Source organism: Lepisma saccharinum, chromosome 13 (genome assembly GCF_977018435.1).
Source record: "Lepisma saccharinum chromosome 13, izLepSacc3.1, whole genome shotgun sequence".
Taxonomy (NCBI): domain Eukaryota; kingdom Metazoa; phylum Arthropoda; class Insecta; order Zygentoma; family Lepismatidae; genus Lepisma; species Lepisma saccharinum.
Genome location: NC_139241.1, coordinates 77937559 through 77951523, shown reverse-complemented (window position 1 = coordinate 77951523; position 13965 = coordinate 77937559). Strand labels below are relative to the sequence as shown.

Sequence of the window (13965 nt, the reverse complement as noted above, 5' to 3'; positions counted from 1 at the left end):
ACAGAATGACAAATAATACACAACACACCAAGGATGAATATCAATTAATGTAAAAAGGGCATGTTTGACAATTTATGTAAATTTTACGTTCTGATTATCTAGTCACAAAACTCCTCAATTAGGAATCAGTCCAGACATCAACTTGATTTTTCATTGCATCAAAGATTCCTAATTATACTTTAATTTAGAAGCAGTGAATCAAATGTTCATATCTTGAATTGTTAAAAGTGCCCTTTCTGCATTAACTATAATACCACACACAGTAACAAACAATACACTACATTAAATGAAAAAGTTACCTTAAGAAGTGTATTTCACCAGTTTACTTATAGTTGATCTAAAGTTGATGAACCGTTCTTACACAAACTATTTCAATGAGTGTAATATCTGCAACTCGGAAGCAGGAAATGTGCAAATACTGCACTTGTGCCATGACAAGATAGAGCAGTAAGTTCTTTCAGTTTACAGCTTAAAAGCGAGCCCTTGTGGATGACATTATTTGTACAGAGTGGTTGGTCACTCTAGGACCATGATAAAATTTAAGTATAATTCCCAGTTTTCAAGACGAAGTTTCCAAATTCAAGGGTACAACAACATGTTTTCTCTTTTTCAACTTTACATATTATCGCTTCTAACCACCCACCCATGTGCATACACACACAAATATATTAACAATATAAAGGGTCCGTCTGATCCCAATGTATCCAAAAAAGAATCTAATTCAATTCAATTAAATGGTATTAAATTTAAAATATTTAATTTAAGGTGCAGAGTTTACATTTGCCATTTCACATACTCAGATTTGATTTTTCTGAAAAGGATACTAACTAAGGAGAATTCTGCTTTATTTTAACACAGCTTTCTTTTCCTTCAATAAAAATAAAATAAAAAAAACTGTAAAAACTTGCCTCAGGGCATTTATAAATCCAATGAGATTTGGATTAATAAAAACGGCATGCATATGCATGGTATGGATAAAAAATCATGAAGAATTCCTGGAGCTAATAATTCATGCATAATCCCCACAATTTAAGGAACACTTGATGAGTAGCCACCCTGTTGTAACGTGGCGATTTTGAATCCACAGAAATAACTCGGGACAAATTGCTTTAAACTGAAATTTTCAACAATACAATCATGACAAATCTGATCTCACTTGACACGTCTGTACGATTTGGCACACACAGATGTACTATGTAGAAATTTTAGCAAAAAATGCAGGCTCGACCAGGAGTCAAACTTGGGTCTCTGGCATATCATGCCATTGCTCTACCAAATGAGCTACCGAGCCATTCCTGGCTTCACCTGATTTTTTTGCCCTCATTGTTTTACCTACGTGGGATCGTCTCTGCCAGTGCTACTGCAACGAGATCTGTTGCCTTTGAAACACTAATTATGTCAACTGTGCCTAGTTTTTCCCAGCGTATGTATGAAAATTATCCTGCGATTTTGTACACCCTGGAGATGTAGAAATTTTAATGAAAAATGCAGGCTTGACCAGACAATCCCGATTAAATTTCAACCCATGCTTTCCAATAAAAATATGAAAAAGTGGATATCAGAACAGAAGAGTACATTCATTATTGAAAAACAATATCAAAATGTGAGAGACGTTTTAACACTGTTAAAACTGTAAAGGCATTCCACAAAAGATTTTGTACTATGATAATTCATGCATGTCTTGAATACCATCACAATGAAAATTACCATATTAATCCTTTGGGTGTAATTTTGCTATATCACCACATTAATATAAACATCTATTTAAAAAAAATTCAAAAGACATGTGGAGACATAGAACTTGCAAAAAAAAAAAAAAGATCAAGAAGACAGATATATTTTTCAACAAATGGCACAAAACACACAAAAACAATGCCTTACAGCAAGTTGGGGAAGATAGACCTGTTGTCATTCTGTTGCCTTTTTAACTAACACTATGCATACACCCACCAGCCAGCTCATCTTGAAGCAGCAACAACTCAAACAGAATACACCTGTCTCAGATGTGTGCACTGTATCTGGTACGGCACTTAGTTTATACACATCGAATATGGTTAAGCATTACTACCTTTTCCGGAAGAGTCTTCTGTTCAATAAGACAGTGACAGGTAAAGCTCATTGTTCAGGATAAAATTCTATTGTGAATGAACGACTGACTATAATCACACTACATCGCTTGTGTACATGTGTTGTAACCACCTATTTCGAATTCCAACCGATAGGTGTGTTTTCTTCAATGCTGAATCTTACTTGTACTCATGTCAACTTATGTTGCACTTTTGTCTATACTCTTCAGAATAGTAGTGAGGATTCCACTTTGAATTTTACATATGGTGACATCTCTTCAGTAACTTTTATTACAATGTTTAATAATTTTTACATTCAAAATATTGTTACAGAAAAAAATTGTAAATGTGAGAAGATTTATATAAAATGTAACATATCAAATATATGTGGAAAGAGGACGTTCTTATAAATTTCAGAAAAAAAAATGTTAAATAATGACACCTCTTAGCAACATGTTTTCTATGATTTTCGAAAAACAGAAGATAAAAACCAACAAGCCCTCTCCTGGGAAAAACTATTTTCAGGCTCCTCTGGAAAGGGTTAAGTGAGGGGGCAAGGGCACAAAGATGTTGGACTTATAATTACACAGATGTCAAATTCTTTTACTCTTAACAGGTTTCAATATTTATACGGAAAAGTTTTTACTTGCTAATATTTCAGATATTACATGCTCCCAATATATAATTCGGTTTGTCCGATATATCCCACTTGGAATGCTTACTACAATAGATTACCATAGTGATGATAAATTCAGTTCCATGCGTGGAAAATCTGTGCAAACATTGGGAAAATGTGAATGCACATTCATACAAATATTCACAGTTGCACTGAGACAGTAGCAACACTACAAAGTCTTCGAGATTTAGAATTTCATATGGCAACACTTGGGATAGGCCATATACTATTCCGTATGTTTCTAAAAATCCCCAACAGAAAGTACTCTTACATTATGACTGAAACGTAGTGTTAGATGCTGTAATCTTGCTTATAGTTAATGCAGCAAACAATTATGAAAATACTTTAACCCTTAACCGGTGACAACCCATTTTGTGTCGCAGACAGTGACGTGGAGTCTCACAGACTCCTGTCAAGCCTGGTTCTTTTCTGATACAAACAGAAATTGCTAAGGTCTTTCTTACTTATTCATGAATATGTTCCACACTAATTTGATAAAAAATAGTAACAGGTGCATTTGTGACATAGCATACTGTAAGGAGAGTCATTGAAAAAGAAACAAAATTTAGGTAAATAATTTCTTTATATATCAAATAATCAAGAAGGACAAGAAAAGTAAACATTGAGATCCTGTTAGACTAATCAAAGAACAACCTATTTTTAGAAAAAAGAAAACTATAATGTCAAGCATGACAAGAACATTTCACAGTCTGAATCACCACCTGCATCACTGTCTTCAGATTCTAGGATGTTATAACAAGCCAGAGCTACTTCCTCAAAGCCAGGATCCATTACACGAACGCTATGTGACGTACTTGCTCTAAAAGCCATTCTAAATTAACCAAAAGCAAATGAAACAGATTCGCAAAACACTACATTAACGGTGATGTGGAGTCTCACAGACTCCGATGTGCTGTTTGTCAAAACAGTTGAAGGAACACAGCTGCTAATAACATGTAGACTCACTATCCCCACTCCTAGGAAGGTACTAGATCATGTGTTGCCGCTAGTGAAACCGTTTAAGTTATATTGAAACAATTTCTTCTTGAGGAGTCTCCCAGACTCCACGTCACCGGTTACGGGTTAAGAAGCATTGAACATGAAACATTTATAAAATGCAATATGGAAAATAAGGAGATGCAAGAAAAGTATATTTTGTGATCATCTTCTGTGTGTGTTTACATTTATGTCACCTCTTTGGCCTATGGATATTGCCTTAGGATCAACATTTACAACAGAATGAAAAACAGTGATATTTTAAAATATTGATTTAATAAACATTAGTAAAACTTTACTTCCAAATTCCCAAAACCAACTCAACATCTTATAAATTCTGTCAAATACACTTAAATATATCAACACACACACACACCCACACAATTATATATACCTCTAACAAAAACAAATTAAATTCAGAAAATGTAGTCGAATTAAATATAACAATAAATTATAACACCATACTACATGCTGTGTATATATACCATTTCCTTGAAATATAAATCACTGTCACTATATTTTTTTTACTAAATATTACATTTTCTTTTGCTAGAATATTAGTATAAACATTGAAATGAAGTAAAAATGACAAAACATATTATAATTCATTGCTGAAACTGCAATTATTCTTCACTTCACAGTCACTGATTGTTTCAGTCACATATAGAAAGTAAATTCACACACCATAATTAAAACTCACAACTAGAACTTGGTTGGTAGTTAGTTTAATATTCTTGATACCCACCACATTCAAAGATTTTTCAACGTTCTTAAATTACACTGTCACTGCACAATCACAACTTCTTCTTCATGTTTCGGCACTGTTTTTAAGTTTATATATAATGGACCGATCAAATTGTGAACATGAAATTTTATCACTTATGTATGATAAGTATTCTTTACTAACTTCTCTTTATTCTCTTTGTGTATTTCGCTACATACTTATTTCATCTGAGGAGAAAATAAGTAACGGGTATGCGCAATAAGGTAGTTCTCGACTGTCTGCGTGTAGTAAAGAAATAGATCCTTGGTGGAAAACTGTACAAGCTCGGTGTTGAAGTTTTCCTTTCAAGTCCAATTTTTTGCACATATAGGCTAATCGGGACTGGACCTACACTTTACCGTGGGATACCTCCACCGGGTATCGAACCTGGGACACCTTGATTACGACGCAAAAGCATTAAACTGTACAAGCTGAAGTACTGTACAGGGAAAAAATATATAGTTATGCATGTATACGCCTTACTTACTTACTTTACCACAAATCAGAAGGAAAAACCAAGTGCAATTTACATTTGAAAAAGCTGAAGTGTGTTAATTTTACAACAGTTTAAACATGAAATACATCGTAAAATAATGCCTTCATTTGTGTACTTACAAAACACTGTTTTGTCACAATAACTTCGGGAAGTCATTGACGTTCATCATTAAGTTAAACATTAGCTATCTTCATGTTGCCTGCAACCTTGAGGCTTTCAAACAATCATTTTAACAGGTACCAAAAATCACACTTTCTGTATTTCATGTGCAAATTTCCATATTTCCAAATACTTTTGTATTTCAACTTTGAGCAAAACTCCAAAAATGGTACTACATAAATATATGAATAAATGAAGAAACTAAAGCAGTCCATATAAGCTTTAACATTCATGGAACCTAACGTTCTTTCTCAGCTTGTAGAATCTATAACCTTTGGTTTAATCTTTAATCTTTGGTCGACATGTTAGCGCTGCGATAACATTGAAATGTATATGCTTATACATCTGTTGTAAAATATGAAAGCTCTTTGAGAGGCAGTCTAGCTGTCTATTGTTTTGTTACAGTTGGGAAAATTTAATAGGATGGAGCATTCCCTTCCATAATTAGGAGCTGTGCCTGATCCTGTAAACAAATTGTCACAATGTTAGCATGATGCTCACATGTTGACCAGCCATGGAACTAATTTTTACATTTTTTTTGTTTTCGTGAATTTTATTGGTCTTCTTGTGTTTAAGTGGCTTTTTCCATGATGGACAATACTCATATACTGTAATGGTTAATGGACGATAGAGACTATGAAGGTGTAGGTGAGGAGCAGTGTGATATTCTTTATTCAGAAGATAGTGATGTGGAGAAGCCTGGCACATAAGTTATGAGAGCAACAGTGAACTATCAGCGGACGAAGATGACAATCAAACTCAAAGAAATGTTCATTGGCAACAGTACACTGGACATGAAATAACAATGTGGTATTTTCACATAATGAACAAAAAATGATATTGAGGGAAAAAAAAAAAATTTGAAAACATGGAGGTGTTAGTGTCATGCTAACCATCGGCATTACTATGACATAGTCGACTAACGCTGGGTTAAGGAAGTATTTTCTAAGCAGAAAAGCATATTTATTACTGAGAAACAAGTAGTTTCTACTATCACACACATGTAAGTGTTGCTGTTTTTATATTTTGAGAAAAAAAAATGACTTCTATATCGTGTTGTAATTGGTATGCATAAATTTTCATTATTTTATGTGTGCCTATTGCAATTTCATGAAAAGGTCTGTTTAGTTAATAAATAAAGCTGTCATACAAATCTCACAATATTTGCAAATGTTGCAACAGCTGCTGACTGAGAACTTCTCAGTGGGAATACATGTTCAACATGCTCTGCTATTCAAAGAAGTTTCCAACTTAGTTGCCAGTAGCAGCTAATAAAACCCAAAATGGAGTTCACCAGCAAATGAATGAACGAATGTCGGAAAGAACAAAACTCAAACCGTTTCCAGTATAATTAAAAATTATGTGAAAAGTTCAATCTCCAAGCCAACTTTCAATTAAATCATCACTTCATTAATTCATTGCTAATTTTCTATTAGGGTTATTATGTGATTTTGAGATTGGATGTTCAAAATGACAATTTCCATCCAGTGCAAGAAAGGACAAGATTCTAAAAAGTACACTATATACTACCCAGTATATAGTTTCTACGCTCATGTTTTGCCTTATGCAAAATCTATACAGAGTACAAAGTTAAATTTAAAAATCAAGATGTAACATGCTGATAACAAGAATTCTTCAGAAGACACCATTAAATGAATACATTGTTTATTCTTGCTCTTGTTAGTAAGAATTCTTCTGAAGACACCATTAAATGAATACACTGTTCATTCTCAACTCTTGGTCTTGTTAGTAAATAAACATCGCAGTCAATCCTGAAGAATGTTGTAAATATACTTTATAATACACTTCATTCTTACATGTTGAACTTTATATTCATTGCTTTAAAAAAACTATAGTCTATTACATAAAAAACACTAATAAAGTTCTAACCCACCACAATATTGGTTATATGATAAATGTACAAGATAGGAAACAATAGAATATGCTACTGTGTGGCTAGAGTTGAAAAAGTACAGTAATGTGCTAAATGGTAAGATGACAATTTCTATCTGAACCTTCACCTCACTATTATTAAACATTATTTTGCAATAACTTTTAGCAGAGTAGAGCATTTAAATTATTAACAGAGCATACACGTGTAGTATGATTGTGTGCTTGAGTTCGTTATTAAAAAAAACATATTTGCTGTTCATGTGAGAAATATTAATCATCGGCATATTGGTAAAATTACCAATAATTTCGTGCAATATTCTGACATTTTGTTACAATTTTTATGGATATAAATATAATCTGCATTTAACTTTGAAAAAAGTTAATGTCTAAATATGCAGCTTCTTTTGCATAACAGTCACCTTGTAACACACATTTATAAAGGTGGTCAATGAACCAATCAGGTTCTCGGAACCTTTTGGAACTTTATATCAAATTGCTAGAATACTGGTTATGGGATTCGGTCAATTTTACATTGGTACTTTATCGGTATCAGGCAAAATTTCATATTGGTCCATCCCTAGTACAATAGGATAAAACAGATTTTGAAATAGTTCCTGGTTATTTCATCATTAGATTCATTATCGTGGTTCAGCCTTCTAATTTTATCCTTTGCTTTTATAATCTTTTAACTTTAAAAAAAATGTTAATTCTGAGATTCTTTGATAAAGGTTCCAAAATGTTGCATAAGAAAAACAAAGTTTTAAGTACAACTTTCTTTTTCACAGTTTTTGGATGTATTTTATCCTAATTACATGTACTTCCATTTTCTATTTTCCAACCTCTAAAATATCGACATCAAAATATGTTCCAAAAATTATTGGCAAATGCATTAGAATCAGTAAATGTTCTGCTTCGTCAGATCACTTATACACAATTAATGAAAATTGAGTATTTCGCATGATACTTATCGATATTTGGACTAGATAAAAGTGTCTGCATTTTGTGTTCCCTGTGGGGTAACCAGAATCTGAAAACTCTGTGACTGAACTCAAATCATTAATTTACAATCCTGATACAACAATTTCAAACTTTTCCTCTTCAAAAATTGCAAAAACAACAAACAAAAAAGTGCTCAGTGAAAAGATGGGACACGTATTTACTGAAAAAATATAACAGCACACTACGCATATAAACAGAGCAATACGTTTAGACCAAAAACCATGTTCCAATTTACTAGCCACCAATCAAAATGCACCATTTCTTAAACAGGCTGTGATGTTGATGGTTGATCCATCATCACCCGCAAGTGCTTCCACTTTATGTGTCTTTTTAAGTGGTCTGGCCTTGACAGGGTACAGAAGCATATTGGGCATTGGTATCTTCCTGGGCTGTGAGAGAGGTAGTGATTCCTCATATTATTAACAACTTTACCGCAAAGGTTACATTGCTTTGAGCCAGAAGCAAGTTTCGTAAATAAAGTTGAATAATCCACTATTTCGTTCCATTGCGTGGGCATTGTCCTTCCTGGAAAAAGAAGAAAAGCCCAGTTTCATATTTCAAGTCATCACTACCTCCATTTCACAAATACAAATCCAGGAATGAAACTATTCTATTTGTACACGGTGAATGTGCCACCCTATTCAATTCTATCAGCAAGTGAAACAAAATAATCAATTTCAAAAGTAATGTTACAGATATCACAATCAGTGATGGTGACTTTACATCTGAACAAATTTGCAAATTTGACTTGTAAAAATATTCTACATTTCTTTCAGTTATTGTCTATAATGATGCATTATATTAAGGTTAGGCTAATATATGCTAAATGCAATTTAAACAATATTTTATTCCAGTTATAACAAAAATTAATGTTTTCATAAAAACAAAATTAAATTATGTGCGTTTCAAACATTCAACGTTAAACACTTAAAATTCAGTGTTCAAATTTAGAGGGGGGATTTTACTTTCCACATCTAGATATTTTTAAGTGCTATTACCTAATACAAGCAAATTCAAATTGTCATTAAAATAACAATGTGTACTATTTATGGCACCTTTATTAAAATCAGTTGATATTTTCTTTTTTTAAAAATACAATGTTGCATATATATAACTTACAGTTTGTTGTGAAAAGAATGGAAACCTTCAATCTGACATGTCAGTGGTGTCATATTAACTTCCCCAACTTAAAATTAATTTCTATTATTGAAAATTATTGTGATAATATGAATACATAATTATGATAATATGTATATTCTTAAGAGGGAGGAAGCAACATGGCTCCCCTCCCCTACCAAGTCAAACACTGCTTCAAGAACTAATCGATAGATTTCTCTAACCCACAGAAAATAGAAAAAGATTTTAAAAATGTACATTCCTCAATATCTACTTCTATATTGTACGTTGGTTTATATCATCTCGGGCCTTATAACAGTTTTCTTCTAGTCTTGCTGCTAAAATTGTACAAATGAACACTACTTTCATGTTGAAGACATCTGTTTAAGTGAATACAAATCAATTTTATTCTTATTTCAAGTGAACAGTGAAAATGTCTAGCGTATAAGAAGATAAACTTGTATGTATGTAAGTTACATTTAGATTGGCTACTTGTAAAATATACTCAAAACTGGAAAGGGTGTAGTCCACTTGCTAAATCACAGACAATATAAATGAATGTGTCTGTAAATATCTTGAACATGGAATGGAGCCTCCAGCAGAACAGATGGACAATGGCCAACAGTGACAGAAGTAATCCACTATTTTCAATCATAAACAGGCTGCAGCGTTTGTGAAAGTCACATTCAGTTTTAAGTTCTACAATTTCTTTAGGGCCAATGTGACAATGTTTAACGATTCAGTTATGAATGCCTTCGGTATATAGCAATTGATACATTTATTAGTGAATCTTACATAATGTGAAAACAAGTTTATGTCATAAATAGCAAAATGACTATTGTCTACCACTTAATCCAACGTTATAACGGAAAGACGAGAGTAAGCTTTGCATATAGGTTGAAATGGGAATGGTTAAAAAGTAAGGTTAAGATATTAAAATCCATTAGTTTCTTACCTATTTTTAACCTATTTGTAAAGCTTGCTCCTTTCTCACCCCTGATGACGAACTAAGGGAGAAAGGCCTGAAAAATCTGGATCTAAGTTGAAGGTGCATGTGAAGACGAGCCATTTTACTATTTATAATGCTAACAACATGACGTGAGGTTTGATATCTTTTATTGATGTTTATATCATGAAAAAACACCAATACAATATAGTGCAAAAAAAATCCAGACATCCATTCCTAGGTAACACAAATGCCTCAAAGCATATATATATGATCTTCAGCAAAACTATGTATTACACATACACAGGTGATTCCCAGTGGAAAGTAGCATTAAAAAAAAAAAAAAAAATTCTATCCTGCATGGAGCCATGTAGTAGAGGTTCACGGTTGCGACTATCATTTTACTGTTTTAATAGAATATAAATCATTTTCAGTATGTTATCCAATTTCACTATTAAATTTTCATAATAGTTTCACAACCTGTTAAACTAGTGTGAATTTAGAAGGAATTCTAATCAGATTTAATTTTCCAGATTTCGGAATACCATAGCAGTTTTTCGAAAGAATAAATAAATAATAATAATAATAATAATAATAAAAAAAAACAGCTTTCCTGGTCCAGCCAAGCCTTAAGGTGATTCAGCCAAATTGCAAACAAATTTAATATTCCAAAAAGCGAAGACCTCACATAAACTGTAATACCGCCATTTAAAAGTAACTGTTCTGTTCATTTTGTTTCGCTATAAATTGAGAAGTTTTGTACTTCTTCAGAATAATAAAACTGCATGTTCGCGTTATCTTGTTTTCAGTCTTTCATGAGCACTGTATGGTATACACCAGGGGTTCCCAAACTTTTTCGTTTCACGGTGCCCTTGGTGTTTCAAGATCTTTCCGCAACACCCAAGTCAGAATGTAGGCCTATCTGACACTTGCAACGCTCAGTTACTGTGGTTAGGTTGATTGCCTTAAGTAATAAACACAAATTTCAAATTCAAAAACACTATGTGTAAAAAGTACTAAATACGCACATACTTGGAACAATCATATCACTGATTGAATTTACAATCGTAATTAGTAGGGCATGTGAGCCTAAAAACCATGTATAGACTAACAAGTAAGTGTCATTTCAGTGAAAATATTGAAACATTTCGCGATGCTCCTGTAAGCTAGCCACGGCACCCCAGAGCACCATGGTGCACACTTTGGGAACCACTGGTATAGACTGATCACGTCTGACAATGTACATGCATCAATGTATCTAGAATGAGTAGTTATGTCCATTGTTATCAGTTTGCTGTACAGTGTGAAGAATGGTTATCATCATCTTCTAGGTATTATCAACATTAAAAGATGGCCTGTTTTTCATCTATGTACACAAAATGTAGTAGAATCCTATGGATGTTAAAGTTATATTGGAAAATAGATTCATATATAAAAACTGACAAGCAAATATACCGTATTTGTGTATGTATAGGCTGCACCTGTGAATAAGCTTTTGCAATAGTACTAATCGAAAAAAAAATAGTTTTCCCAGAATTCTGCCAAAGAATTAAAATAGAAGCACTGAGATGCAGTGGCGGCTGCTTAATACGTGCTACGTGCTATAGCATGTTACTCAATTTACTAAAATGAAAAGAAAGAAAGGGACATGTTTCATAGATTGAAGAAGTTTAATAAAACACTGAAGTGAAATGAAACTTCTCACGTTAAGAGGCTCAAAAATTTCCAGCGTGCTATGTATTTTCCGCACGCTGTTAAGCTACAACGAATACCATGCTATTGGCTTCATAGCACACTTTCGCCACCTCACGGTACGCTGAATCTGGCCTAATGCCACTCGGTTCTGCAGGGGAGGTAGTGTCGGAGCCAATCAGCTCTGGAAATCAGTCTGCTAGCATGCTATACAGATTCACAGCATGGTAAGTGTTGTCATCTAAGTATAAGAAGAAAGTTTGCAGATAGCTTCTTACAGAATCAGCCACAATTTTTTTTCGCATGTTCATGGTCATGCGCGTGGCATATGGAGCAGTCATTGTAAAGTATCATTTGTGCTCTGCTGTTCCAAGCTGTGGCGTATGCGAGGTTGGGTCGAGCAAATTGATGGGGGATACATCCCATCTCCAAATTTTGAGTTTCGGATGAAAGTAGCAAAAAAACAGTGTTAAATGCAAACACCCCTTAAAATGATCTCCGATTACCATTTTTGTCTATGAATAACTTTTAAAATGAAGGTTTAAATTGGTGATTGCAAAATATTTTATAGTTTATTCCGGCCGTACGTAGAAAGCAGCTATGTGAAACAGACCTTTACAATTCCAGACCCCTCGAGAGAAAACCCTGCGTACGTTAGTGGCTCCAAGTGAGTGTGTAAATGTGTGTAGTGGGGAAGGGGGGGATAATTGTAAATGCAAGAAACATCTACCTGTAACATGCATCTGTGAAAAGTCACGAGCCGCCTCTGCTGAGATGGTAGCATTGCAAATTCCTAAGCTCACACCCACCACTACTGTACCAGGTGAACAATGGGGGTTGAAAGAGTCGTTAGCATTCCTTTCTACATCATTGCTTAAGATTGACTGGTAACTGAAACATTGGTACAAGCAAGCTGCACTTAGAAATGTAAGTTGCAAGTGACGAGTTATGCTCAAGAAAACATTTATTGTTTTTAGTATGCAAATGAAGACATTGGTTATACCAGTAGTTTCTACAAGATAATGTAGTGCAAATTAAGAACTGTTTTAAGAATGCACATGGCTTTTAGTTATCTAGAATAAAAAGTGCAGCCTATACACACACAAATACAGTTAGAGACAGATAATTTTCACATCTATTCCATTTACCAGGGTTCACTTCAGACCAATAATGAAAGACGCCGAGGCATTTTTTGCCAATACGGTTGATAAAACCAGAGTAACTCTGAGAAGCATTAACATGTACAGTATTGGCCAAATTATTGTACTCATTGTAAAAAAGAAGCACATTTCCTTGTTTTGAAAGTGTTCTAAATAAATAAATTTGAAGAGTGTTATAACCTTTTAAGGGATCAAACTGTTTCTCGCAATCCTTTCTTTTACTGTGTCCCAAGAATAGCTGGCAACACAATTATTTGCACATTTGCAAAAATGCCTGGAACAATATGTGCATTGTTTACCGTCCCATTTATGCTATTTCTTTGGTTATAACAAAGGAAATAATATTAATTCTGATTGTTGTAAGGATGTTATTTATATGTATCTCCGGAGAAACGTGTAATTTCATAAACAACATGGTTTGAAGTTTAGAAATAAAGGAGTTGTACAGAAGCAGTACTTAAAATTGGCTCAAAAAGAGCCAAAGTACTGACAGTACTTGCAGTGTGTATAACAATGCAATGTGTGTCACAAAAATAAATCTATCAAATTTCTCTACAGAAAGTGAGTTTATCTGTGTTTAATTTTTCCAAATAATGAATCTAATAATTTGGCCTACTGTATATTACAATGAAAGCAAAGTTAAAACAAAGGCAAAACAATGCTACTCTCACAAACCACAACAAATTTCATAAAAATACAGCTTGTCTAAAAAAGAGTTAACTCTTTTCAACAATGTGTCAAGAATCAGTGATTCTCACAAGACTGTGGAAACCTTAACCATGCAGTGTTGCCTAGTCCTAGAATCAACACTCCCTCCAAAGGAAATTTTCATCTAGGAACTTTCCAACTACTGAGTACTTGGGATTGTGATTGATTTGGTTTATTTTACTTCGCTTTTTGTGCCACTTTTGGCTAATTTGCAAAGATGGGGATGAGTGATGATATGATGAAATTGATGAATGGACACTCACAAACATCCCTGCCCAGGCCAGGATTCGAACCC

General features: G+C 33.7%; 1 protein-coding gene across 14 annotated transcripts in view; it reads right to left on the bottom strand.

The window, feature by feature from the left end:
* Positions 1 to 13965, bottom strand: part of LOC145997443 (uncharacterized) — a 151835-nt gene that overhangs the window by 74016 nt on the left and 63854 nt on the right. The window contains exon 5 of one of the 14 annotated variants that reach the window (XM_083134497.1): positions 2685 to 8573. The exons of the other annotated variants lie outside the window; for them this stretch is intronic. Coding sequence (XP_082990623.1) covers positions 8311 to 8573 — 263 coding nt within the window. The 3' untranslated portion in view covers positions 2685 to 8310. Of the gene's footprint in view, positions 1 to 2684; positions 8574 to 13965 lie in introns of those variants that run through there. 14 annotated transcript variants of the gene reach the window in all.